The sequence below is a fragment of the Dendrobium catenatum genome, unplaced genomic scaffold (assembly GCF_001605985.2).
Source record: "Dendrobium catenatum unplaced genomic scaffold, ASM160598v2 fragScaff_scaffold_1023, whole genome shotgun sequence".
NCBI lineage: Eukaryota > Viridiplantae > Streptophyta > Magnoliopsida > Asparagales > Orchidaceae > Dendrobium > Dendrobium catenatum.
This window is the reverse complement of record NW_021319485.1, coordinates 753,934-777,901: the sequence shown is the minus strand read 5'-3', so window position 1 is coordinate 777,901 and position 23,968 is coordinate 753,934. Positions and strand designations below refer to the sequence as shown.

The 23,968-nt window shown below is 36.6% G+C and overlaps 1 protein-coding gene across 2 annotated transcripts; it reads right to left on the bottom strand.

Annotated features, from left to right (window-relative positions):
• Positions 1-206: 206 nt before the first annotated feature.
• LOC110096760 (protein RIK) lies at positions 207-22,978 on the bottom strand. Of its 2 annotated transcripts, XM_020822832.2 has the most exons (12): positions 22,642-22,976; positions 20,340-20,541; positions 19,087-19,185; positions 18,924-18,958; positions 18,763-18,838; positions 13,719-13,835; positions 13,558-13,644; positions 13,132-13,225; positions 12,941-13,058; positions 4,403-4,919; positions 851-1,178; positions 207-768 (listed from the first exon to the last, which is right to left on the bottom strand). In XM_020822832.2, exons 1-12 carry the CDS (start codon positions 22,707-22,709, stop codon positions 659-661), a joined length of 1,851 nt encoding a protein of 616 aa, XP_020678491.1. In that variant the 5' UTR covers positions 22,710-22,976; the 3' UTR covers positions 207-658. The 2 variants fall into 2 exon arrangements, with proteins under 2 accessions (XP_020678491.1, XP_020678493.1); XM_020822834.2 differs by lacking the exon at positions 207-768 and having other exon boundaries at positions 1,009-1,144; positions 22,642-22,978.
• Between the last annotated feature and the right edge of the window lie 990 nt (positions 22,979-23,968).

Below are 23,968 nucleotides of genomic sequence, written 5' to 3'. Positions count from 1 at the left end.
TCAATAACGTCTCATGACATCTAATAAATAGCAGTACACAATATCGATATACAGAAAAAAAATGATGTGACGTTTTTTGATTAGCCTCTGGACGGTGTCTAATATTCGCACAGAATAATTTTTCACATAGAATAATTTCTACACCCTTCATTCAAGACAAATTGAAGAGGAAGAAACCACCCAACAAAGATAAGAGAACCAACACAGTGTTGAAGCATCTATGCCATATAAACTTAGGGTAAAATATTTAGTAAGAACATTAAAATATTCTCTCTGAAATTCCTGACCAAAGTCTACTAGAACAAGAGACAGAAATGAGTAATATCAAAAGTTTAAACTATGGCAATTCTTAAAAACCCTATTTTCTCACTACATTGACAATGGCCTTTCTTACAAACCCTAATTTCTCACTATATTTAACTTTGCTACACAAATGGAAAATGTTTACAGTACTGAATAAGGCATTCAACATTCTAATCTTCTGGTCTCAAGGTCTTGGAGTCACAGGTCATAGGGCGCCATGAATCCAGAAATTAAGGACCACAGTGAGGCTTCATCAGATGGCATAAGAATTTCTGAGCGACTTTTCAAAACTCATCATCAATCAGAAAACTTGAGAGCCGCTTCTGGATTCTGCTAAAATTTAAAAGGCAGCATTTTATACAGCCCAAAAAGGTTTTGAGCTAGTGCTTCTAAAGGATTCTTCGGCGGCGGCAACCATTTCCTCTTCCTCTTCTTCTTCATACTCAACTAGCTTCAAAAATGTATCTGAAACAAATGAGAGAACTGATCAGTAATTACAGGAATCATAAGTTTCATGTAGGAGGAGCTGATTTCAGGATGTGATCACCAGAAGCTGGTTCTAAGCTGGCTTTCTCTGAAACTATGCTCTGAACAAGAGTTTCAGTGACTGCTGGACTCATTGCCGGATTCTGATTTTGAAACCCTACAGGTGAATCGGATGATGGAAAGTTCGGGGGAGGCGGCGCAGCGATTGAATTACGGTTATGATCGGATGAAAACTTTGGTGGCGGGGGAGGCATCATTCTTGGCGGCGGCGGTGGCGGCAACTCTCCGAGCGCTGGCTGACTCGACTTCTTTGTTGGAGGCATGAATGGAATTTTTCCAGCAGCATCCTCTAAACCTGGCTTAAAACATTCTGAGCCCTGTCGTGAGTTCTGGAAAAAACCAAGCACAAAACTTTCATCTCTAAAATAATATCATTAGTTAAAATAACAAATATTCAACACCACCACTAAAAGATCTGCCCCTGCAGCAAAAGATGATCAAATGGTAATCATCTACTACAATTAATCATCACTTGAGATACTCCTATTGTATTTGATGATGTTGGCAGAGGCGCCATGGGCTACAAGAACATAGGAATATGAAGGAATAGAGAGAATTCAAGAGCCATGGGTGATTTATCTCAGATGCTAAGAGATAAAAATATAAAGACAATATAGAAATGAAGGAGAGGATTCAAGAGAAAAATTAGGCGTTGTATGAGTATTATTGGGAGTCTATTGCTTTCATATCAGATGGTTAGCAAAAACCAATTTACATCCATGAAGATCGATAAAAAATTAGATAACAGGGAAAACAGAAGTAGTCTCAAAACACAAGCTTGGTAAATTTAAAATGACTTTTTATGCAGAATATACGCAGAACATTTCAGGTATGCCTAAGGATGTCCTGGATGAATGCAATAATGAACAAGCACGCCATCATTTGGGGACTCTAGACTTGAAATTCCTGTGAAACATAAAAACAAGGGTCCAAGAGATAGGTTCAACACAGTCTGTCAGCTTCAGAGAGTCAGAGAAAATACCTGGAATAATAGTTGAAAAATCAGCACAACTATAGCCGATATACGGAGAAGTAAAAGTTAAACATAAAATAGAAAATCAACAACAAACTTTAAGATATAAACTTGTTTAATTTCTAGAAATCCTAAAAAAAATAGGACTAATAGTAAAATCTCCTATTCAAGGATAGTACCTGACATGGAATTCATTTTAAGAATCTCCAAAAGAAGAAGTCAAACAAAAAAAAATCACAGTAAAGAAGTGAAAGCAGCAATCAAATATTTGATTTAAGTTTGTTTTCCAAGTGATTGAAAAATAACCAGGGCAATGAGTTATATACAAATGTTATGTAGTGTAAAATAACAATAATGAACATTTGATATCAACTTGTAAGTGCCAGTGCAGTGGCAGATCCAAAAAATTTATATGTAGGGGCACAAACTATAAATTTTTAAAAATTTTAAAATACCTTCAATATTTTTCATTTGGGCTTGGGATTGATATTGACGGTTTAAAAAAAAAAATTTATTCCAGTTGTTAATATAAAAAAATAAATCATATAGTCATCTAGTATGATTAAATAAAAGAATAAATACATTTTAACAATATAATAATACATCACAAAAATAAATAGCAATTAAAAAAAACTTAAATAAAAAATTAGAAATACTTTTCTGGATAACTTTTACAGCTAAAATTTATTGTATTCATTCTTTTAAGATTCTTATCAAAAAGTAATTTTGAGTTTTAAAATTAAGAAAAAAAAATAAATTATATGAACAAAAAAAAAATAGTAGCTTAGACTTTAAATAAAAACTATATCATTTTACCCATTAGAAATAGCCTAGTTTGTATATATCTAAAAGCATTCCTAAGAAAATGTTATTCAACTATAATTAAAATAAAGAATTACCTACAGTGAATATATATATATACTGCTTGGCGCCAGCAGGAATTTTTTTTTTTTGGCGAAAACCGGTGGGAGTGATGAAAAACTTATACATTATAGTGCATACTTTTCATAAAGAAGAAAGGCATAGCAGGTTAACCAACAGCAAAGAGAAGAAATGAAGAATTAAACTAGTATATAAGTATTGATTTCTCTGAGAACAGTTAGTCTAGGTTTATATAAAGCTGAGAATGGAAAGGTATCCAAAGCAGAGCAAGCATCCAACGGTGATCCTATAACACTCCGGTTTATTGTTTACAAAAGAAAAACAGGTAAAACACTTGAAGGTGGTTATTGGTATCGTCAAGCATCACCAGCCTTTCAAAGGAATAGCAAAATTACCCACTCTGCTGATAAACAACTAGAAATCAGCATCTGATAAAGTAATACAATCAGAAAGTAGAATGTTAAACAAAAGAAACACTGTCGAAATGAAAATCTTAGCCAATAATTGACGCAATCCAAGACATCCATCATATTATTCTAACGTTTTCAAAATTATTCTAGCATTGTTTAGAATATTTCTAGGATTTTTATTTTGGTTTCTATGTATTTAAATTTAGAATTATCAGCTTTTTAAACTCCATAAGATTTTAATACTTAACTAGATATTAAGTTTAAGTTAGTTTAATTTTAAAAGAAACCTTATTTCTTAAAATAGGGATTTGAATGCCTGTAATTGGATCATACTATCATAAATGAAATTTGAATCAGGATTCTCCCTTATTCTTCTCTTCTTTGCCTTTTCTCTCCTCATGAGATTACACGATTTCCGAACTCCAATCATAGGTTTTCTCTATCCTGGTCCAACAAAATTCCCAAGAAGCATCTTTATAGAAATCCTCCAGGAGTAATTCCCCCGATTGCTACACATAATTCATGCAAGAAATCAATTTTTTGTTTCTAGAGGACGTAATTGAAGAAATTTCAAGAGAAGAAAGAAGAACAGAGTCAAGAAAGAGATCATCAACAAGAACCCATTAACAAATCTCCAACAATGTGGCGTCAATAGTGAATTTTTTTCTCCAGTTGGTATCAGAGCCCAGGTGCTTAAGAACAGAAGAAATCTAAACTTTTTCAACATCAGCAGTTCAGGAAAGCAGTTTTTATATCAGTCACGGGTAGAATATGTAATGAAAATTTTCAAACGGTCATAAAAGTTTAAGATCACATCCTTCGCAATTTTTTATAATTGAATAACAAAAAACAGCAAAGAGTTGAAAAAATGGGTAAAATAATAATTCAAAATTCTCTAACCCCAAGATAATGATGACAGTACATTTCATAAATGACGCTAGGTTATGTTGACTTCCTTCAGGCCGAGAGAAAATTGTATGAAAATACTGTCTTCTCTTCTTCCAAAATAGAGAACCATTTATAGAATTGTGGACAATAATTACATAAAGTACGCATGCCATGAGAACTAACTGTAGAATCCCCACTGCATAACCATGAGCATAAATAATAGTTCCATTGATGGCACAATATGAAAAAACATGATACAGGAATCCCCTACCAACAGGGGAAGTTTATTAAAATTTTCATTTTAATGCGAGAGAAGCCTCATCCTTCATTACAGACACTATCTAGCAGTCAAACAGTCATAAAAAATCACAAAATCCAAGTGTAAAGGTATAGAATCTACCTGATTAAGAGTAGACAGCCCTTTCGAAGTGACCGGTAGCTCCTGGAATTTCCGCTTCTGAGATGGCCGTTTTTCTCTATCAGCATTTGAACTTGAGGTCATCTTTGGCAATGCATTTGCATTTGAAGCTGCTGAAGAAACAACAGAAGTGGATGAAAGAGGGGCCTGTTTGAGCGCTAGAGCAACTTGCTGCAATGGTGTGGCCTGGGGATATATCCCACCATATCCACTGTAACATGTTCCTCCAGTTACTGTTGGATAAACATAGTTTCCTGTGTTTGGTATGGAGGTACCACAGCTAGCCAGGTTTCCATTCGGTATTAAGACACCTGAAGGAAGCACAGTAGACAGAGAGGAAACTGCCGATGTGCTAGATGCAAGAGATTGTCCTGCTTGTGTGACGCCAGCAACAGCGCATGATGAACTGACAACTGGATCCGCATTTGCAGAGCTCACTACTCCTGCCAGCAACTGGTGTGGAGGAGGAACTGCACGGTATACTTTGCTTGATGGAACCCTATGCCACAAAGAACTTGACCAAATTATCAAATATTCTAATCTGCTTGAAAATTACATGCAAGCATTTATTGAAACAAGGGATGTCGCGGAGATAATAGAAATTCCATAGTTGCAGTATTGGAAGATAAAAATAATGGGACTAAAAGCTAAAATAAAATAAAGTAATTTCAGCACAAATAAATCAATAACACAAGATAGTCTGATCGCATGCTGTAAAAATAGAGGAAACTGAAACCAACCAAATTACAAAAGCAACCAACTGCACCATTACGTGTGCATGTGAGCTCTGGAATAAAATAAAAAAATAGCACATGGATGGATAGAGGAAAGTTTTTTGATCCGAATATTAAAATGCAATGAAGAATGAAACGACAGATTCTTATCCAAGATGAAAAAATATCATCTAGAAGCATACATCATGTTGGCTAAGACAAGCTGAAAATCAAAACTTGTAAGGCTTAATATTTCAAGGCAAGCAATCTACTCATGGTTCCAGAACCAGACAGGAAGAAAATTTTACGATTCTACTAATGATTCCAGAACCAGACAGGTAGAAAATTTTGAGATTCTACTAAAATTTTGCAACCGTAGTCAACAATAATAGATACAACAACAAAAAGCATTTATCCCACTATGTGGGGTATGCTAAATGAATCTCTTTTCTTCATTGTGTTCTATTAAGAGTCAAATTCTCATTTAGATCTAATAAAAATATATATCATTTTTAATAATTTCAAACCAAGTCTTTTTAGATCTAGCTCTACCTTTTTTGGCATAAGCCGGCCCTAATACATCTAGTCCCCTAATAGGGTCATCAAATGACCGACATTTTATGTGACCGAACCATCTAAAGAGACTCTATCTAATCTTATCTTCCATTGGAACTACTCCAACCTTTTCACATATATACTCATTTCACATTTTGCCTCTAATTGTAAAGTCACTCATCCACCTGAGCATCCTCATCTCTGCAACACTTATCTTAATTTTATTATTCTCTTTTAATGATCAACATTCTACACCATAAAGTAGTGCAGGTCTTACCATCATCTTAGAAAAGTTGTACTTAAGTTTGATGGGTATTTTTCTATCACACAATAGGCTCGATGCATTCCTCCATTCCAATCATTCAACTTGAATTCTACTAATAATATCTTCATCTATTTCACCATTACTCTGAACAATAGACCCAAGATATCTAAAATGTGCACTCTTTTTAATGAATTAATTACTCAATGTCACAATCTCACCACTAAATTTATCACTACTAAAATTACACTCCATGCATTCAATTTAACTCTACTCAAACAAAAACCTTTAGACTCTAATGTTGATGATGCAGGACTAATTAGATGACATGCTTATGGCTTCATTTTAAGCATTGCACAATTCCTTGATTAGAATAATCTTGGATTAAAATTATTAGCAATTCTCAACGTCAATTAAAACAAATAAAGAGGTGACTTACGTAGGCTAAATCACATGCTCCAACGATGAAATTTTCAGAATAAATAAGACAAGTAAAACAATGCAAAATAGTAGCCTTCAATTTAATCCCTAGTCTAACAATGAGATGTAGGATGCATGGAAGATACTCTCAATTCCTACGAATGACTAAGCTTAGCAAGAGCACTTGGAGGAGACTTTCGCGATTACAACAATCCAGTGAGAATTTAGATTTAGAAGAAATAAAATGCAAGTGAAAAGGAGAACCTTTGCTTAATGAGACGCGGAGATCTTCCACTTGATGTCTCCAACGTCTTCGTCCATGGCTTCCGTCGAAGCAAAATATGATACGTCTCTTCAATATGGGTCGGGGGTCTACTTCCTAGTGTTGATTCCAAAACCTGAAATTGTGTTCAGGTTCTTCCACAAGAAATCTGAAATATTCCTGAATTTCCTCTCAAAATTTCTCTCAAAAATTTGATAAGAAATTTAGCTTTCAATGTTTGGGAGGAAGGGATTAGAGGGAGCAAGAGTATGGAAGTGAATCACGAGTGGTTAATGGTGGAGAGCAGATATGTGAGGGGAAGGGAATCGGGTATGGAGAAGCTGGGCCGGCAATGTAGAGGAGATAGGGAATTTCTCTCCAAAAATCGTGAGAATTGTTTTCAAAAAGAAATAAAGAGATTCCTGGGTGTTTGAAATTTCGGCAAAGAGGGAATAATGAGGATTTATGTTATTTCCAAAGGAGTCACTTGGCTTTGGAAATAATTCCAAAGGGGGTATTGATGGAGCCAGCGGCATGCATGGCAGAGGAGGATTTTAGTGCAGGTAATTAAGGTTTCTTAATTAGGATTTGATTTAAGAAAGGTTTATTTGAAATCCACTTGTATTTGAATTGCAAATTAAACCCAAAACAAATATTTTCCTAAAATAGACGAATTATTTTAGGAAAGATTTTGAATTCAAATCAAAAGGAATTTGAAATTCAAAATCATCCCAAAGTAATTTTCAGTCAATTAAGAAACTCAAGGGGAGAAAGGCAATGGGGCCGGAGATGGGCGGGGCTAGTCAACGGCTAGGGAATTGGTGCCGGTGGTTTAGGAGCTCGAGTAATGGGTTGGCCGTGGGTATTGAGTGGGGATGATGGGCTTGGTGAGGAGAATGGTTGACCGGCGGTGGAGGTACGGAGAGGGAAGAAAAGGGGGAAGGGAACCAAGAGCCACCAGTGGCAGCTGTTGGGCACGACGGGTGGCCTATCCTAGGCTCCACCAAGATCTCTTACTCTCTCACTCTCAAGCTCTCTCGTAAGCTCCAAGAAGACAATGCAGGAAATTATTTCATGATCATTCATTGACTTGAAAATAAAACAAAAGGGCTTTAAATAGCCTCATACAAAAGACTCTAACTGACATGACACAATTGCCCTTAGGCTTACACATGACCATTCTCATACAAAGGGGTACAAAGGGAAATAAAAAAATAAACACTCATAAGCAAATAATAAAATGCATGAAAACAAAATACATCGACTCAAAAATATAACGACTCGATCGTGGTCGTAGATCGGCGGCCACGTCACTGGTAAACTCTCCATGATGATCTGATGTCCCCATCAGTTGACCTCCATAATTCAAGTTTTTCTTCAACTCCCTCAACAAGAAGAATATCATCAGCAAAAAACATAAACCAAGTAAGAAAACTCATGACTAAAACAAAAAGATATGGGGCTTAAAACTAATCATTGATGTAATCCAACTAAAATAGGAAAAAAACACATCAAACTATCTTGTGTTTTTTAACACAAATAATAGCTCCCATATACATAACCTTAATCACTTGAATATAAGCATTATTAACTCCTTTCTTTTCTAAAACTCTCCAAAACACATCTCTTGGAACTTTATCATATGTTTTCCCTAGATCAATGAATATCAAATGTAGATCATCCTTACACTCTATACTTTTCCATCAAACCACTCAACAAATATATAGCTTCCACAGTAAACCTATGCCACATAAATCCAAACTAACTTTGAAAAATGTTACTATCACGTTGTAACAAATAATCAATTATTCTCTCCTATAATTTTTATGTATAACATATTAACTTAATTCTTCTATAATTCGCACACTTTTGTGTGTCATCTTTATTCTAAAAAGTAAGAACAAAACACTCTTTGATGCAGAGGTTCAATCTGGTTTAATAAGTCAAACCCCACCTTTTAAAATTTCTATTTTTATTATTTAAATATGTTGTCCTTTCTTTCTTTAATTAGCATTATCTTTATTTTATTCTATTCCCTTATTTACTAGTTGAAAGCTTATAACTAGAGGGTCCTTAATCCTGAATTTTAGATTTTAGTGTTTAGGAAAGAGACATGGCTCATGTTCTCTGTATCCAAAAAATCTCCAGGTGGTAGCCAACCACCCTTCCTCTTCCTCAGCCCATCAGCCCTTCCTGCCAGTCGCCAGGTTCCCCTCTCCTTCCATCCTCTCCCAGCTTCCAGCTAGCCAACCGCCAGCATTTCTTCTTCCTCCTCTCTGCAGGGCTGCAGCCCTGTCTCTGGAATTCTCTCTTCCATCCAGCAACTGCCCGCACGTCTTCTTCCTCCTCTCCGCCGACCTGCTCTCTTGCTGCTGGGAGGTTTCTTTCCAGAAAATTGGCCTTCTTCCAACCAGTAAACAGTGCAAAATTCCTTCCTAAGAAGAGCCTGTATTTCATACCGGCAATCAAGAAATTGCTATCCATCCATGCCAGCCACCAAGAACAGCAGAATTCCTGGTTCTTGGCCCAGAATTCAACAACGAGAATTCATCTCGACCACAAATTCAGCCTCACGGCAACTATGTTGACTAGTTCAAGATTTCTAATTTTATTCTTTTGTTCTTTGTACACGCCTTGGTTATCTAGTAGACTTGCAATTAATAAATTCTAAATTACTTTTCTCTTCCAGATTTTTACTGATATCTCCGGTATCACTCCTCCACTCCTATGTCATCTTTTTAGTCTTCAAAATAATATTAAAAAGTTTGATAAGACAAGAAATACCTAGATCTCCTAAGCATTTTGTTAGAATATCATCAGGTCCTACTGCTCTTCCACACTTTGTTTTCTTTAAAGTCTCTCCAACTTCAGTTTTACTAATGCGAGGATAAAAATTAAAATTTATATTTTCATATAATGCTAAGATCACTAAAGTCAATTATATTCTCACAAATTTTATTGAAAATTTTATCAAAATATCTCATCCACCTACATTGAATATCTTTTTATAAGAAAATAATTTTTTATTTTCATCATTAATGTACATTAATTGAAGTAAATCATTTCATATCTCTTTATTTGGCTAATTTAAACATATCTTTTACCCTCCTTGATATCTAATCTATTATATAAATCACTAAAAGCTACATTCTTAGCATCGTATAAAAGAGCCAAAACAAAAGATGAAAGAGCTCATCTGTTAGACCAGTCCGCACGGGACCGGCATTTCGCAATTGACGTGGGGATCTCCGCCTCCTACGGAGATCGGGCGGCCCAACCGCCCAAGCAGAGCGTTTTAGGAAGGATTTTTGGGGGGATTATGAGAGAAATTTGAATGTAGTGACTGTTTAGGGATTTCCTTTTGATTTGTATGCATTAAATACTTTGTTCTCCTAGGGTTAGGGCATCTTGAATTTGGTTGAAATTTGAGATCTCCTAGATTTAGGTTTTCTTTGGGCTCTAGCGGCATCTAGAGATTTGGGAGAGATTGATCCTCCTCTCGAATTGAGGATCAAGGCTATCTTGCTATTTTCCATGTTCCTTTCATCAAACAATACAAATTATCTACTGTTTTTGTGATTTTGTGCGGATTTTTGTAAAGAATTCTCGTTGTTTTCTGAAGATTGATAGAAAATATTTGAGATCTACAAGTGTTTCCTATCAAATTGATATCAGAGCAAGTCTTGGGACCGTTCGTGGGCTGATTTTGGCGAAGTGCGGCGGCTGATTTTTGGTCGGGAAGGAAAGAAGTGCTGTTTTTGTAATCCAAATCCGAAATTCTTGGATTTACAAAAGTTCGGATCGAGATGGCGGCCAAGAAAGTTGATGCGCTAGAAGAAAGGCTTGAAGGGGAGATGAACCAAATTAAAACAACGGTGGAGGAAAGGATTTACTCCATGGAAGGACAAATAGCCGATCTTCGGGACATGATGAAGAAAATGTTGGAAATCCACAACCAAACGACGGCTTCCGTGGTAAAAGAGGAAAGAAAAAATACAAATTCTGAAATTCGTAGGGAGAAAGATGAGGTAGAAATCGGGGAAGGGAAAGGAAGAAGACCACATCTGGAGCCTGTCCAAAGGGAAGAAAGAGGAGGTTATGGGGAGCGCCGGGAGGGATACTATGGCCGCCGTGGAGCTGATTTTGAAGAGAGGATGGGGGGATTTCAAAGGGAGTTTGGGCTATGGAAGAGCAAGGGAAGAGCGGGACATATGGGTTGGACCGAGCACTTGGGAAAGGGGAAGTTATGGAAGAATCAGGGGAAATGGTGGTGACCAGAATGTGAGGAAGTTAAAGATACCCATCTTCGAAGGAGAAGATGCGTATGGATGGATTTACAATGTAGAGCGGTACTTTGCCGTCAATGGGTTGACAGAGGAGGAGAATCTGACAACAGCGGGATTGTGCTTGGAAGGGAAAGCCCTATCGTGGTTCAGTGAAGAGACCAACGGAGGCCAATCAGGAACTAGAAGGAATTTAAAAACTGCAAAATAGAGCGTTTCCAAACCGATCGGGGAGGAGACTTCTATGAGCAGTTCTTTGCTTTAACACAGGAGGGATCAGTAGCAGATTACCGGGAGCAATTTGAGCACCTAGCTAGGAGGGTGGAGCGACTCTCAGATACAGTGTTGGAGGGGAATTTCATGAAAGGGTTGAAGGTAGAGATTTGAACGACAGTGAAAGTTCTGATGCCTAGTGACTTGGGGGGAGGCCATGAAATTGGCACATGTGGTGGAAAATCAGAAGAATCTGGAGAAGGTAGCCAAAAGCAGCAGCTCATGAGGCTCTTACAAGACTACGACCACTCTTCTAGCACCTAAGGGGCCTACCTCAGACAACATTAATGAGACCGCCAGGTAGAAGCCAGTAGGAGGGAGTGGGAAAAATTTCAGGAGGCTGACAGAGAAGGAGATACAGGAGAAGAGGGCCAAGGAGTTGTGTTTCAGGTGCGAGGAGAAGTATACGCCAGGGCATCGAGGCAAGGACCGAACTCTTCAGGTTCTCACCATCTGCGATGACGAGGTAACTGAGGAGGGAGATGAGGAGGAGACCGAGGAGGAGATGGAGGAGAAGCTACACATGGATCTGGCTGAGATTTCCCTGAACTCAATGGTAGAATTCACTACGAATCATACCATGAAGGTGAAGGGCAAGATAGAGGGCAGAGAGGTGGTGGTGCTAATTGATAGTGGGGCTACCCACAATTTCATTTCCACTCAAGTCGACGACCAACTGGGAGTAAAATTGGTGGACACCGGTTGTTATGGAGTGATGATGGGTACAGGGAAAGTGGAGAAAGGCCAGGGGATCTGTAGAGGAGTGATGTTGACCATCCAGGGGATTCAGGTAAGGGAGGACTTTCTTCCACTAGAATTAGGAAGTACTGATGTCATCTTGGGAAAGAAGTGGTTGCAAACCTTAGGGGAAACCAAGGACAATTGGGGAGCACTCACGATAGAATTAATGATGGATGGGAGAAAGGTGATTATAAAGGGAGATGCAGGGCTATCCAAAGCCATGATATCACTTAAGACCATGGTCAGGAGCTTTCAAGAGGTGGGGAAAGATTATATGGTGGGACTACACAGGTCGGATGCGATCAGATTGGAGGAAGGGGATGTTTCTCTTTCCGTGTAGCCCTTGATTCAGCAATACAATAAGGTTTTTCAATCACCTCAAAAATGGCCACCTCCACGGGAACACGAGCATATTTCCACCTTGAGGACAAGGTGAATCTTTGGGAGGGGAGAATTGTTGGACTGATCCACTGGACCGGTCCAGCCAGTCTGCACGGGACCGGCATTTCGCAATTAACGCAGGGATCTTCGCCTCCTGCGGAGATCGGGTGACCCGACCGCCCAAGCAGAGCATTTTAGGAAGGATTTTTGAGGGGATTAAGAGAGAAATTTGAATGTAGGGAATGTTTAGGGATTTCCTTTTAATTTTTATGCATTAAATACTTTGTTTTTTTAGGGTTAGGGCATCTTGAATTTGGCTGAAATTTGAGATCTCCTAGATTTAGGTTTTCTTTGGGCTCTAGCGGCGTCTAGAGATTTGGGAGAGATCGATCCTTCTCTCGAATTGAGGATCAAGTGTATCCTGCTATTTTCCGTGATCCTTCTTCCATTAAATAATACAAATTATCTACTGTTTTTGTGATTTTGTGCGGATTTTTGTGAAGAATTCTCGTTGTTTTCCGAAGATTGATAGAAAATACTTGAGATCTACAAGTGTTTCCTATCATCATCCTGAGAGAGCCACCTCATTCTTAAATGTAACCTGGGAAAATTAGAGAAATGCCTACAAACCTGGAAACAGCACATTCAGCAGAAATTGTATCCAAAAGGTTTTCAGCTAAACTCCTTGCAGCTTCAAGACTCTTGGAATTTGTACTTGACAAATACAGGTGCAGTGGTTGTTGAGCATCTGCAAACATAAGAAATTAACGAGTGAGAGAGGAGCATAGCAGCTACTTGCTGCAAGAAATGAGAAACCATACCTTCAGCATGAGAAATGTCATTACTGCCAGAACCAAGCCCTCTTAGTACAACAGTCGCTCCTGTTTCATTGATAATGTGATTTATATACTGATCCTGCGCATACAAATCCGAAGCAGCACAAAAAGAATCTCCCCCCAATTGTATGGAGATGACAGAGAAAGCTTATAGATTAGAAAATTCTCACATTAATAAAAACAGCATGCTTCAAAGAATGAAATTTATAAAAAATATAAAGAACTGTAATTTTATTCAAAAGAAACATTTAGATTTAAGGAGAGAAAATAGATGAATGCCACTCTAAGAATCTTGTTAAAGGGAAATCTTTAATTTTAATTCAAATGCTTTCAAAAAAAATCAAAAAAAAAAAAAAAAAGAGAAGGGCTAAACAAAAAGAAAAAAATAAGTAAATTCTAGTGAAAACATACGTTAGGTCCTCTAATGCGAGCTGCAATGTTTTGAGATGGATCAGGTTCAAAGCCCAGAAACAAACAAATGCTCATAGGTTGATTCACCTGTGCCAAAAAACAAGAAGATCACTTAAATTTACTCATCCATCAAAATATGTTCTGATCAATGTGAAATATACCTGCCCAGCACTGTGCGAACAGGAATTTGATAGTAAGTTGTGTCCTTGACGCAGTATTTCCTCAACCATGGAAGCTGCACGGTCAACAGCAATAATTCGTTCTGCCATGTCTTTTAACTAGAGTCAAATAAATACATGACCCACAAACAGATAACTTTATCAGTATAAAGCAAAGTACAGTTTGATATGGGCATTCATTCGAAATTCTTTTACTCCATACACCAAAATAAAAATGAAACCTATATTCGATTTTGCAAGATTCTAAATGAAACATCATATTAAAAAAAATTCATGCTTTTACTGAGAAACCACAAGAATCGCAGTTCAGGTTAAAACTTACCAGCATATGATTCAAAAATGTTAAGAAAAAAAATGCATCGAGTGAAACAACAGAGATTCTGCAGTCATTTTTAATGAACTAGGCAGAAGTCTCCATTAAAGTAAATATACTCAGCCAAGCACTTTTTTCCAGATAAAATCCGTGGTAACCAATTCCAAATTAATGTTATCAGTCATGAAACAAATTAAATAACATGGAGTGCAAACCTAACAAGACATAAAGCATGGCGTTTAGATGAAACAAAGCAAAAGCCATTAACAATGGATAAGCTAGTATGAGGTAGACAAAAAAAAAGAACAGGAATGTGAGCACTGGCACCGTTTTCATTGTGCCAACACAATTATCAATGCATTGGAGCATTTTTAGTATACCTGCGCATTTTGCAGTACTTTAGAAAGCAATAAGTGCACTAGCTACACTTTTTGGTGCATCAGCATGTTTAATGATTCAATAACAGGCTTGCTGATGCACTGGTGATTATTACAGCCTCGCAATCGATTTCAACCACATGATTCAGTACCTAGCATGCTTTTTCGAAGCATGTTGTGAGTTTTTTTATGCACAGTCACGTATTTCATGTAGAGTACACTTTCACGTAATTCTCAGCAGTATGGCTTGATGGATCAGGATAACAATTGAAGATATTAAAACAAAAAGTTGTAAACCTGGTAAACTTTGTAGTCCACATGACAAAAGATCTAATCCAGGAATTCTTCAATTTCTTTTGTCATTTTAATAATTTAAATATAACAAATTAACAACAACAAGCTGATAGGAAATACTTGATTTCAAGTATTCCCTAATCACTTTAGCAGGCCCATCCTGGGCCGGTCTAACACAAGCCTTTATCCTACTACGTGAGGTCGGTTACACGAATCTTTTTTTCTCTATTGTGTCCTATTAAGAGTCAAATTCTCATTTAAATCTATTTAAAAAAAAAGATCATTTCTAATACTTTCTAACCAAGTATTTCAGATTTAGCTATCTTTCTAAACATAGGTAAGATCTAATAACACATCTACTATTATAACTGGGTCATCAAAAAGCTGACTATCAATTTTACAATTTGTTTCCAGTCAATGGAATTTTTGAAATTTCCAAAGCAGCTCTGCAATTTTTCCTGAAAGCTAGTGGTAGTAGGGACTATTTATGCAACTTATCAATTAGGAATTTTCTTTGAAATTATAAAACACCTGATATTTCTAGAATTTCCAAAATGCCCACAGGGTTATTTATGTCATAACTAAATAATCAAATGGTCTCATTTGAAATTTGAAAGGTCTTCAGGATCCTTCTGCATTTTTAGGATTACCATAGATATCCTTGTAAAGCAATATATGCAATTTACAATTTTAGAAAAGCTTCAACGGAACTTTTATAATTAACTCATATTAGAAATGGGGTGGGTCTATCAAGCTAACGTGGCTTGTTAGGAGACAAATCAAACGAAATTATATTTTTAACTCAACACACCTAAGTGCAACGCGAGTAGTGCACTTAGACTATTATGATCATCTTAGAAAACTAAGCCTGACAAGCACAGTTCCATGTGGCATCATCCATCTTTTGTCCTAAATGCAAGTTGGGTTGATAAGAGCTAACAACCCATGGACTTCGTTTTTATTTCATTGAGTTTAAGAGGATAGTGGCTATCCTAGACCATGTGGAGACTTCATTGTTCACCGCCCTATGGTAGCACGTAGGCCTCCATTTGCATTTACAGTCAAAGAACTGATAGACAAAACCTTTTTCAACAACTAAGGACATACTAAAGGTTTAATAAAGGCAATGAAGAGGGATCAGATAAGGTTGGAAATAACATGGACAATGTGGCATCAATATGGACTTGTATGTTTTATATTTACCATCACCATCATATGAGAGGGCAACACTACACCAAATTTGATTGAATATATACAAACACGAATCAAAACAAGATTTTCCTCCCTATTTTATTTAATTCAAAACATTCCAATTATATTCTCAAACATCACCAAGTTACATCTACTATTATCAATTCATTAGACTTAATTTGATTCAATTATTGAGTAAGGTTGTGATGAGTATAAAGGGGGCCAATAGTAGCCACCATGGTGTGAAATATCGAGTAAGGACTTAAAAGTAGACATTGATAAAGATCATGCAACGATAAGGAAGTCAATTATAACAATTATATAAGGAGTATATTAACGATGGTGGAGGATGCGAAAGATGAGATCAGGGGCCCATATAAAGGAGAGGAGATCAATATAGGATGTGGTGGACTTAAATGATGAATGGAACTAGGGGTGCAACTCGCGAGCCGGCTCGGGCTCGATTCGTTAACAAGCTTGCTAACCTGGAGGATGACAACAACAACTATTATTATGACTACAACTACTTGGAGGAAGAACTAAGTAACTTAAAAATAATGGAGGAAGGTGAGAACAGTGGGGGCAAAAATAGAGGGATGCACTGAAGAGGGAGTAATCATTGAGAATATATATAAGTAGAATGGACTACTGTGAGTGAAATAAAGGATTTAGGATTTTGGGTTAAATGTAGAAGGGGTGGTCATAATTGATGAACAAAAACAACTTATATTTAGGATCCATATATATATATATATATGAAGGAAAAGCTAGATCCTTGAAGGATATGAAAGACAAAGATTACTATCAGCAAGATAAATAATGCCAAATGTAATGAAAATGATGTTGAAAATGTTCACAAACTTTGCTTAAGCAACTAGAGCTATACCTCTAAAGATGATAAGGAATGATGATTACAACTATTGAGATGTCTACAGTTGTTTAGAGGAAGAACAGAAGGATTGAAGAATGATGGAGGAAGGTGAGAATAGTAGGGGCTAAAACGGAGGGGTGCATAATAAAAAGAGTTATCATTGAAAAAGAAAAGGACAAAAGCAGAAAAAGCTATTGTGAGTAAGATAAGGGATCAGGAGTCGCATCAAAAATATTTTGAACTAATTGATTACTTTAAATTAAATCTTGATTGATTTTTCAATCTAATATAGAATAAATACATACCAACCATTTAGGTTTTAATTTAATTACGACAACTCCTTGGTTCAAATTCATTATTTAAAAATAATTGTGTTAAAACTACCGTTGATGTTGAATTGAGTCCATAATCATATTTGAGAATAGATCTAACAACAACAACAACATCAAGGCTTTGTCCCACTACGTGGGGTCAGCTACATGAATCATTTTTCTCCATTATATCCTGTTAAAAGTAAAATTCTCATTTAAATCTAATAAAGAAAGATAATTTCTAATATTTTCTAACCAAGACTTTTTAGGCCTACCTCTACCTTTCTTAACATAAATCAAATCTAATGCCTCTACTTTCCTGACTGGATCATCAGAAGGTTGTTTTATGTGACCAAACCATCTAAGGCAACTCTCTCTAATCTTATATTCAACTGACGCTACTCCAAACTTATAATAAATTCAATATGTGAATCAAGAAACACAAGGCCTGAACAATTGATAGGTTGAAGTGAATCATGCCTAGTGATAACAATTTGGCACCTCTATAAGCATCAACTCCTTCCTCCCGTCTAAATAGTAAAATTACTATAGTCATAGCCTCATAGTTTGTATGCATATTTATTCCCTAACATAACCCCTCCGCTCACCCTTCTAACAAATATCCTTTTACGAAAACAATTATTTTCTATTCTAATTTACAAATCTATCTCATCTCAACATTTGATATATTAATAAAATCAGAAAAATATTTCAAACATTGGAAATAATTGTTCCTAAAAAAATGGTGCATGTTCACTTTCCTTCTCTTTGATTTTCCTCTACATGCTTCAAAACAAATGCACATCAAGTGGCTTTTTCCCTTTTCAGCCAAACCATTTCCTTAGCATGTAACTACTTGATTTGTCTTATCTTTTAAACTAAGTTTCTTCCAGTAGTCCACTCATTGAAAGCATTGAAAGGGAAGGAAGATCAAAAGGAAAATAAGAGGACAGGAAACATGGGAACTACATGTTTGAGCGCACAATGCCATATAAAGGAGATACTACTACAAGATAAATATTTACTTGCTTGGCACAAAGGAATGAAGTTGAAAAATGAACACACTCACATGACAGGCATCCTGATTACAGCATTCCCACACCACACTCATTTTTCAGCCTATACCATTATGGTGAAAGGAAATAAAGGAACTATGGACAAAACATAAGAAAAAAAAACAATTCAGCAAGATCAAAAATAGGACGGAAGATAAACTAAACAGATCCACAGTTAATACAAAGAAGAATAACAAAAAACATTTACTCAAAATGACACCCAAATGATGAATTCAATCTACTTCCATTAAGAAATTCCTATCTATAAAGACAAAATAAATGAGCAAAAGTTCACGCTCCCAAAAGTTCCTGATTTCTTAGTCCTACAATGTGCTTGCACAAAAATTAAAACAATTTTCTTCCCAGCCCAATAAAAAGGCAATGGGTTATCTATATAACTCATAAGCTATTAAAAAGAAAGCTGCCATCAACACAAAACGATTTTAAATTTCTGGGCAATCTTAGTCGGTCTCTATAATTTCTCAAAATCAGACTGCGAAAGAATGAGGACTAATAAGCTATCATGGAGGCCATATGCCATTGTGAGCGTAACCAAGACTACCAAGCAATAAGATGCAGTCTAAAGAAAAATAAACAAGTAAATGAAGACTTACATGCGAACCAGCAGAAATATGAAGATAAAGAGGCTTTTCATTATCCGGCAATGCATTCGGAGGGCGGTACTTTCCTCTAATAATAAAAAGATAAACCAGTTTGTGAGTATAAAATTAATTGGCTATTTTTAAAGTGTTTAAACGTTTAAAAGGCAACATACCGAGTGATAACAATGGCGCCCGTGCTTCTCTGAATCTGAAAGGAATAAGTTCAATTACTTTCATTTCAGCAAAACATTGTTTTAAGGAGAGGGTTGGGGAATATAACTTCAGCAACTAAAATATGTAATAACAAAACAATTCAAACTAAGTCTCTTAAATCACCTCCTCCTGGGTTTGACGCTTTGTAAGCTTGTATCGAATAGTTGGTTCAGCATCATTTATTACGATTTCTCGTGCTATTAGTTCATCTTGAACCTTTGACTGAAAACAGAAAAAAATAAAACAAAATGAGTTTTCAAGTAAGACGAGAAGCATCAAAAATCAAAGGAAAAAAAAAGAGTCACAACAAAAAGAAAGTTTACAAGAAAGAGCCAACTATTGTAATCCACACACACAAAAAAAGAGTCAGCTATTTATGGCCTGAATTTTATAGATTAACTTTTTTTACATTCATCCTTGTTTAAAGCTACATTTGGAATAAATCTAGATTTTTTTTTGAACAAATTTTAACCACACTAGCTTTGGCCTAAACAAACCTAACCATACTTCCTTTCAAGCCCTTGCATGGTCATTCTTGAACAAAACATTTTTGGTGCTTCCTCTTCTATCAATCATTAGTCATCTTAATCTAATGTCTACCACCACATCCTCAATCCAAGTTCATCCGATGCATTCTTTGTCAATTTTCCTTTCCGCTAATCACACATGCATCCTAATATTCTCATTTATAGTAGTTTATCGACCAACACTCTCTTATATAACTTGTAAATTTTTCCTTTATGTACAATAAAATTTTTAACTCCACATGCTCCAATGGTTCCATCTCCTTTTAGTCATTCAGCTTTAGTCCTAGGCATTATCCTCATCCACGTAGCAACCTATTTATAAAGCATCTAAGCCAAAATCTACCACAATATTAATCAACTACGACATCTGTGGCCAAACATTATCATTTTCAAAACCAATGAAATTGCATATATATGTAGAATATATTAAGTCTTGGTTATGACTATATGGAGCCCACTAGCTTCTATATCATTCTTCATTCTCATCTTACATTAATTTAATTTCCATTGCACCAACTAGACTTATATAATCCACATGTGATAACTCAACAACACTCATTTGAAAAAAATAATAATAACACCAAATGACAAAAAGGACTAGATCAATAAGAATGAGCAAGCTAAGAAGGGTCTTCGAAGAGAGGAAAAAGTAAATTTGGGCCATGAAAACACAATTGTGCAGTGATATGACATAAAAAGTTACATAATAGACAAACAAAGTTTACGGATTTGATGCTATATATTCAAGTAATTAATGATAAATGAACATAAGGCAGAATAACTTAGCCATCCATACAAAAAATTGAATTGACACCACAATTTTGAAACAAAAACTATGGAAAAAAATACCTGGCTTAATTTCTGGACAAGTGTGGTAGCACTATGAGTGATCAAAGGTACTAATGTGTTTGTTGCAATAGCATTAGAAACTGGCAAAACTCCTGGAGTAGAAATACCAAGGGAGTTGCCGAAGCCAATAGGAATAGCACCAGGTATAGATATCCCTGTAGAAATAAGAAAATCAGCTGGTTCATCCCATCTTCTCTTTTTCCTGTCACAAAATTTGAATTTGGCCTCAGTTTATATTAGTGTGGAATACCAAAACCTTCAACAAGTACCAGTAGGATATATAAGGTATATAATTATATACAGTACTTTTTAAGCATGCAACTATAACCAATCTGAATGTCACAAAAAAGGAGTTTTGGAGCATGTGAAACACTTGTGCGAAAATGCCATAAGTATCTCCACTTTGATCGTCTATATAAATATCCTTCTTAAGGTTTCAGTTTATTAACCTCAAACAACTATAAATTCATTCATTTCCTAATTAAGAGTTTATTGTCTTCACTTTCAATCCATCTAACTAAATTAGCATCTCCATGACATCATTTCCCTAGTAACCTAGTTATATCTACAATGTTAACAATTTGCTCGCATTTTATCAATGTCCTATCTAGCAACTCTATAGATTTAGAATATGAACCTGGCCCCCACAACCAAAAGAAACACCAGGCAACGATATCATTACTTGTTGCTATGAGGCACCAAGAAGAGTGAAAGCCTTAATTGCATGTTAAGTGATATGAAAAGCAGTGGAAGTTTCATACAACAATAGTGAGTGAGGAAGGTGAAATAAGTTTGAATTTAAGGAATACTCAATAAAATTTCAAAATCTAATGTAAAACTAAAAATTCAGGTACATAGCCAGATGATGGTAGACATGCAAGATTTGGTGGAGGTGCAGTACAACCCAACTTAGGGAATGAATATGTAACAGCCAAACTCTTAGATGCAACTTTGTCTAGAATATGCTTATTTTGTTACTCTCAAAGTGCTAAAACTATAAAGATGCAATAAAAAGAACTGGTTGTGCACGATATAAATCTACAGCCAGCTCCCATCTTCAGGCATACAACCATGCTCAGTGAGCATTTAATTGGAGACTCAAGAGCAGCTTTTGTCCATCAAAGGTATGTTAGGGCAATTCCAAAATAATTGTTGCAATAGCCTGAGGAGTTTCTTTATTCAAAATCTTCGGGAAGCCATAAAATCTTCGACATTGGTATGCAATATTTTAATTGTGCTCTTCTTATTTCTCCAAAAATATATATATGCCATAGAAACATCATTTATTCTTCAAATACAACAAAATTACTTCAAATGGACTCAATCACAATTCTTTAAATAAAAAATAACACATCAAATTAAAATCTCATTGTGCTACCATCTATTTGCCCTTCACTACAAGTTCCACAGCCCATCACACGTCTCCAATCGCCACCCGTCGACCTTCACACATCACTAATCAAGAGAATCTCCCATTGTGACTTCCCATTTCTTCGTCTTTCAGTCGCCGCAAGTCTGTAGGTCTCGTCCCCTTTCACCAGCTAGATCCTGTTTCCCTCGCCTTCACCAATCTCTCTCGATTCATATTCTCGCTACCATCCAATCCAAATCTTGCCGATGCCCACCTCGGGTTGCCTACTCCAATTTATCGAGATCAAATCATGTCCATCGAAACCACACATAGATCCAACCTAGCCTCCACCAAATCCCACTCCCTCTTGGTCCCTATTCAAATTTTCCTCCAGCTAACACCTCCAGCACTGCGGCAATTCACCCCGTATCTCCTCATGTTCAACGAAATATGCTTACTCTACTTACCAAATTTTATGGGTAAATATGCAAATGATAATATTTTGGTTGCAATGTAGATCTCCTTAATACATATAAATAGTTCAAATAAGATAACAACCATGACATCGCATATCTTTTCTGTCTTAAATATACAACATTTTGAGCTAGAAAAACAATAATTACAAACAACAAGGAACAGATATGCTAACAGCAGCTCTTCTCCAGCATACCTAGAAAGAATTTTCTCCAAAGCCCATATAAGCCCCATGAATCGTGAACACGACCCGAACTAAACTCAAACTCGCGGATTGAAAAGCCCAAGTTAATATAATCCCAAATCAATAAAACAAAAACCCTAAGCCAAAATACCCACACGCCCGACTCCAAACATGATAGCCAAATTGAAGAAAACAGGTACGGCTTCCAGCTATTTTCCCCGGAAGCATGGAGAATAAGAACAAAGGGCACGAGTAAAAGTCTCAGGATTAGGGGAATCAAATGTGAAAAGCACCTTTGCCGCATGGCGCTTGCGGCCCCTACGGATTCCTCCGAGGGCTTCGTGCCGGCATCCTCGGTCATTCTCGCGTTGATGTTCTTGGGTCCTTGAAGCAAGCGATGAAGAAAAAAGGTAGTCGAAATAGAATCAACCAAAAAGCCAACTTCGCCGGATCTGCCACCTTCTTATCCAAGGCTAAATAATCACGAAGGATTCGTCGGCGTATAGTCGGAGATGGATGGAGGATTGAGGGTTTTCAGGGAATTGCCTCTCCTGCGAGGAATCGGTGGACAGAAATAACTTTATCGTTAATTAGTTGAGTTTTAAGGGTGAAAACGGGAAAGTGTTTTGGCGGCGCAGTACGGAAACAATACCATGGTAAGGGTAAGAATTTTTATTGCCTCCTCCCACCTGACTCATCTTTACGTTCGGTATGCGTTGTTAACGCGACACCTGGCATTCTACTTTATCCGATACCCGACCCGGCGGAGAGTGGGTATATGGCACGTGCGAAATTTAAAAATGACGGCCCGACCAACGAACCCGAATATTATAGCGCGGACCCGAAAAAAACTGCTTTATTTTCAAACAAACTTTACCGTTCCTTCATCTTCTCCAACCGGCGCTTCATCTTCCTTTTCAGTGAAGTTTCTAGGCCTGCATTTACGATGCCTCAGGTTAGTTCCTTCTTCTTCCATAATTATGTTAGGGTTTACCGAGCGGTAACGAGCAGTTTACCGAGCGTATAAGGCTGAATTTGCTTATGACTTGCTATGTACTAAATTTCGATAGTTTATGATAGAAATTTTTAACTTTAGTAATCTTGTGATTTTTTCTTTTAAACAAAATGATGGCCAGTACTAAAAAAGGGTGCAATACAAAGCAATGGGCTATATCGGTATTGATCGGTAAAACTCGGTACAGCTCGGTATTACTCAGTATTGCTCTGTATAATAGCTCTGTATGGATAGGTATGGCTCCGTATAGCTCGCTCAGTATTCATAGATATTGATCGGTATAGCTCAGTATATCTCGGTATAGTTTGCTATGACTCGGTTATTATCAGGCGAAATAAGGTCGGTATAAACACAATAACGATCGGTATTGCTCGGTATCAGCCAAAAAAAAACTCCAAAATCACGTATACAATCCGTAGTTCATATTACTGATATCAATTAAATGCAAAATTTACTGATTACATGAAAGAAGCTTGACTACCTGAATCTGGATATGTATAGTGTAAGCTTGTGGGAGGAATCGTGGAGGTTTGTTTACTTTTTTTGGGCTTCTTCTTTTCCCAGTGATCCTTCAATCTTGCATTTGAAAGGCCCTTGGGCCGACA